This window comes from Hemiscyllium ocellatum, chromosome 8 (assembly GCF_020745735.1).
Source record: "Hemiscyllium ocellatum isolate sHemOce1 chromosome 8, sHemOce1.pat.X.cur, whole genome shotgun sequence".
Lineage (NCBI taxonomy): Eukaryota > Metazoa > Chordata > Chondrichthyes > Orectolobiformes > Hemiscylliidae > Hemiscyllium > Hemiscyllium ocellatum.
The window spans coordinates 56,395,808-56,401,289 of record NC_083408.1 but is presented as its reverse complement, the minus strand read 5'-3'; the positions used below and the strand labels follow the sequence as shown (position 1 = coordinate 56,401,289).

General features: G+C 39.8%; 1 protein-coding gene across 1 annotated transcript; it reads left to right on the top strand.

Moving 5' to 3' along the window:
• Nucleotides 1–2,016: 2,016 nt before the first annotated feature.
• cfl2 (cofilin 2 (muscle)) lies at nucleotides 2,017–4,945 on the top strand. The gene is made up of 4 exons (XM_060828391.1): nucleotides 2,017–2,098; nucleotides 3,454–3,761; nucleotides 3,878–3,954; nucleotides 4,040–4,945. The coding sequence occupies exons 1-4, from the start codon at nucleotides 2,096–2,098 to the stop codon at nucleotides 4,162–4,164; spliced, it is 513 nt and encodes a 170-aa protein (XP_060684374.1). The 5' UTR covers nucleotides 2,017–2,095; the 3' UTR covers nucleotides 4,165–4,945.
• The last annotated feature ends 537 nt before the right edge of the window (nucleotides 4,946–5,482 follow it).

The following is a 5,482-nucleotide window of genomic DNA, read 5'->3' as shown; positions in this document are numbered from 1 at the left end:
ACTTACTGTCTCCGATTACAAGCTCCCCATTTTACCCAATACAAACAATTCTCACCAATAAACCATTAAGTTAATTTATCCATCACTTGGTCCATTATTCTGTTTGGTCTCATTTATTCCTTCAGACCATTTTAGATGATAACACAAATAGTAAGGAAACAAAATTGCAGTAAATTGGATTGAAGGGTAAAATCCTAGCATAGATTGAGAATTGGTTAAAGAACAGAAGACAAAAAGTAGGAATAAAAGGGCCACACTTTTACATTGGCAGTCCATGCTTAATTGGATACCAGAAGGATCAGTTTTTAGGCTACAGCTACTTACAATATACATCAATGATTTAAATGTATGAGACAAATATTATATTATTTCAAAGTTTGCTCCTGACAGAAAATGAAGTATGATTGTGAATTGTAAGGAGGATGCAGAGGGGTTTCAAGGGGATGGATACAGGCAAAATCAATGGGCAAGAATAAGGATGATGGAACATAATGTGCAATCCTGTGAAGTCATCCACTTTAACATGGTGAATGGAGCTAGCAGAAAGCAGCAGAGGCAGCTGATTGAACAGCCTCTAATTTGTTGGCTAAGAAATACACAAATTCCTTGTACTTGTTGCTGAGGAGATTTAGATGGAACTGATTTTTTTGCTGCACTGAGAGAATTAATGCTAGTTCTGGCGGACAGGTTAGTTGAAAAATACAAGTCAAAAGGAAGAACACTATCGAAACTTATTTGAAAAATACCACCAGGAATATTCTATAAAATTAGTGAAAAAATTCAGATCGGGGACTATTGCTGAATAAAGGAGTAATTGCAATCATTTTGTGTCTCCATTCCATGACATAAGTAAGTAGACTGTCCGTGTTTCAAATAACTGGTAATTATTCAGCATTTAATTTTTTTTCTTGTAAATAATGTGAATTTAACGCAAGGAACATTATTCACTCAATTTCCATCCTGCGCTACTCCATTGCTGATGCTTTATTCTATGAAGTTCTCGAATAAATCTCTAGATGTTGGAATTGTGAAATAGTTGGCATTGATTAATTTGAGTCAACAATTTGAACCGCTAAAACGAGTAATACGGTCAGGAAATTGCATGAATGTATATCATTAAAATGGCTATTTTCTTTTAAAAATTAGCCTAATTATTAATGTCTCAACAAATTCTCATCTGAAAATGTTATAAAAGTGACTTTGATAACTTCGAAAGCCTTTATTCAATGTGCCTATATGAATCCAAATTCTAATACATTATTATAAACCAGAGTGTATAGATACGTATTATGGGCGTTATTGGCAGGTTGATGCGCGCTTGACTAAAAATTTAATTAACTTTTGAGTTATATATATACTCTGATTTGAATCATTATTTTAATATTTTTGCATGTATGTTATAAACCAGTTGGTTTCTTATTAATAGAAGATTTGTCCATGGTTACAAGGTTTAAGTGTGAGCTGAGTGGATGTGATGGTTAATGTGTAATTATTATAGAAATGGTGTGATTTTACATTTCTGAGCAGGATAATTTGTAAATGTTTATTAGAGATTGCGCATATGAGCTGATTCGTTGATTTCTACATGGTTTAAAATGTTAATTTGGAGATATTTATTATGGGGATTGCGCATGTTTGATTTTCATCTGTTGTTTTATAGGTTGTTGTAAGATTTTTTTTCCCTACTATTATGAGCAGGTTAATTTGCTATTTTGTGTGTGGTATTAGTCTGGTACATGTTTGCCCTAAGCCCATGGCTCTGTGTAATAACAGTGAGCAGGATTGAGATGGCTTCTGCTGAGCAGGTGGACTGTTGGGTTGGTGTGGTCGCGGGTGGAGCAGACCATGCGGGCTCTGTGGTGGAGGTGGCGGCGAGCGCGGTGCGCTGCGGCCGGTTCCTCCGTTCACACCTCTCCTCCTCCCCCACTCCACACCCCCATCCCAAAACAAACCCCCCTCCCGGAGTCCGGAGAATGGTCGAGCCCAGCCTCCTCTTCCACGGCCGCTCTCCCTGCAGCTGAAGTAACGGTCGGGGATTCGCCGGCGACGCTGTTGTGTGCGCGTTTGTTATCATCATTGCAGCCGCTAGCTCGCTATGGTAAGGGCAGACAGCGGCTGGGCACACGCCTCGATGCAAGCCCCGGGGAGCCAAGCCTGTGTTTTCTCACCGCGAATGGTTCAGTTTACTGTCTCTGTGCACCCCGGGTTTTGGAGTGGTGGTCTCGGGGTGCCGGCACCTAGCTCTCAGCGGCCATTTTAACCTAATTTTAGCTGCTGCAGTGAGTGTTGGTGCTGCTGGCCGGCCCAGTTGGCCGGGCCGAACCGAACCCACGGCACCGGCTTCGCCTCTCTCCTCATGCTGGGCAGCTCCCGCCGTCACTCTTCCTGCTGTTCCTGGCGGCAAAGTTAACACTGGGGTTTAGCGGCAGGTTGCTGAGGCGAGGATTTGGTACCCCGCCTGCGCCTCGGCGCGTTTCTTCCCCCTCGCCTTTTATTATTCACCCTTCCCCCCCCCCCCCCCACCCTTTTTTTTGTTGTTTTCGGATGAAAGGTACTTTATGTGAAATGAAATTTATTCAGTGCCGTTAACGGTGTCGTGGACGGATGTGGCGGTGGTCGGTGTCGAGGAGACGGCGGCCATAACGGAGCAGAGAGCTCGGCACGTTTTAACCGGGGAGCTCATGTCGAAGTCTCTGGAAGCAGATTCCTTGCTGTCCCGGCCATCATTCCCATTTGGAATGGTTGGAGCTGAAGTGCAGCCCGAACTGTGGGGTTGGAAATTAACCTGGAAATGTCCCGGTGCGGTGGTGTAGAACTGCAGTAACGCTCTCTTCAAAAGAACCTTTTGAAATGTTCATCGATTTTATTTTGTTCTTTTTGTTTGTAAATGCGTCAGGATCCGGATTTGTTTTCAGTAGAACCCGGAGAGGAGGGATAATGCATAGTCAAAGAGGTTATTCCAGCGTCGTTTATTGTTAAAATATTTTCCAGTTGCCGCTTGTAATTTTTACGCCTCTGAATTTTAAGGTGATTCAGGGCTTTATTTATTTTTAAACTACCATTGACCCCCTCTAAATTGTCAGTGCATGTCTTGTGTTAAAGGAGATGAGTCTTGTTGGATTCTTTTGTTACAACGTTGAGCTCAAAGGCTCCCCCCGCGTCTGTCGCATACCACAATTTGCTGTAATTTGTCAGAATCCGCTGCATCGTTGAAAGTGGTGATGCTTCTGGCACCCGAGCCTTAACTTGCTCGACGTAAATTCATTGGCTGCTCTCCGTTTTCATGTAAACATTAAGCGCTTTATAAAATTTATAACGGGTGTTTCTTCTAATTGCATTTTAAAAATCCTATTACTCTTTAAATCGGAGTGCTCGCTTCTTTTGCCATGTCAGGATGCTGCATGATGTTAGAGCAGTACTCATTTTTTTAAACTTTTTTTCTTTTCCAAACAGGCCTCTGGAGTAACAGTACATGATGAAGTGATTAAAGTCTTCAATGACATGAAAGTAAGAAAATCATCGTCACCAGAAGAGGTCAAGAAAAGAAAGAAAGCGATATTGTTCTGCCTTAGTGATGACAAAAAGCAAATAATTGTGGAGGAAGCCAAAGAGATTTTGGTGGGTGAGATTGGAGAAACTGTGCAGGATCCCTACACTTCTTTCGTTCAGCTGCTACCTCAGACCGACTGTCGTTATGCTTTATATGATGCTACTTACGAGACAAAAGAATCAAAGAAAGAAGACTTGGTATTTATATTCTGGTATGTGGTTAAAAATACTTTGGCTATCTGTTGAGGCATGTATGTTTTAGAAGATGTGCGTTAAATGGTTTCTTTGTTGGAACAGTGGCTAGTATCTGTCTTTTTTTTTCTTGTAGGGCTCCAGAAAGAGCATCACTCAAAAGCAAGATGATATATGCTAGCTCAAAGGATGCTATTAAAAGGAAATTTACAGGTTATAAAATTTTTACAAACATTTGCAATTCTTAATTTAGTTGGTGTAGTGTAACAACAGTATGACTCTATTTTCTCTATTTCAGGTATTAAACACGAATGGCAAGTTAATGGATTAGATGAAATTCAGGACCGTATAGCACTTGCAGAGAAACTGGGAGGCAATGTGGTGGTTTCACTTGAAGGAATATCCTTGCATACTGACAATTGAGTGCCATCTTGACCCATGGAGCTTCCATTTCTGCAGCTCTGTCATTTGATCAAAGTTGGAATAGTTTAGTTTTTTTTTCCACGTAAAGGAGATCTCATTAACTTAAGCAGCCTGCCTGTGGTTGCCCTTAGACTGTTTGATCCCAGTAGTTTGTATGTAGAATCTCAAGGAATGCTTTCACGTCATTCATTCTAGCCAAAACAATTGTCGTTGCATGCATTCCTTGTTTCTTGTACAATGAATGTGAATGTTTGTGAGTAGTTTAGAAACACTTAAGTATAAGCTTTTGAAAACCTTGAGAGTATTGTCCACTGGTCAGGTGGTAGCCATTAATTTCAGTATTGTAATTGAAGTTGCACTTGATCATAGTTCCATGAGGCTCTTGTGAATTCATACCCCACTCCTGCCTTGATAGCCTAGTTTTGTGTCATGGCAGCATATGTTCTACACTATGCATCAAAGCACTTTTTTGTAATTTTATTTTGTTTTTAAAAAAGACTGAGGAATGCCAACCAAGTTTCTGTAGTTCGTAATTGCATCATCGGTGAATTGTAGCTCTTGCGTTTTCATTCCTATTGTGCAGACCTTAAGGAAGGAGTTGTTTATGTTGCCTTCTGTTTCCAGTGGAATGTACACTACTGAAAAAGAATGGGAGTCAATGTTTACCATGTTAGTTGTTTTCCAAACATTGAAGCAAACACGCAAAATCAGTCATGATGGCAGTTACTGTATACTAGAGCCTTAAATGGAACATTGTTTTTGAGATCAGAAAATTGGCCACGCTTACAATAAAAATTGTGGCTTATGGCCGATTGGTGCTTTGTTTCATTTTTCTCTGATAAAGACATACTAACTGGAACTGTAACCTGCACACACCTATTGGTTCTCCTTTGTAAACAATCATTCTGTAATGTTTGTCATTGTTTTATTGATTTCATACTTTCAATTGAGTGGAAGCTCTTTAAGTCATATTTTCAAAATAGACGAAGCAAGTTTAAATTTAATTATACCTTGTTTATGACTGAGCTGTAAGTTACAGCTTTAATCAGGTTAGCTATTCAGAACTTATCCTGTTACACTGAAGTGTACTTGTGAAGGTGGGCATATTTTCATAAAATATGCCAGTATAAAGTTACATTAATATAACTGAGTTTTGTAATTTTAATACACAAACTGAATACATCCTAAGATGGTACATTCTGTTCAGAGTCACTATACAAAAGCTTCATCTTTCGCAATTTAAGTCTTCTTGTTTTGACATTTGAACTCAAATGGAGCACTTATTTTTGTAATGGAGGTAACTTTCTGAAACTGCTCA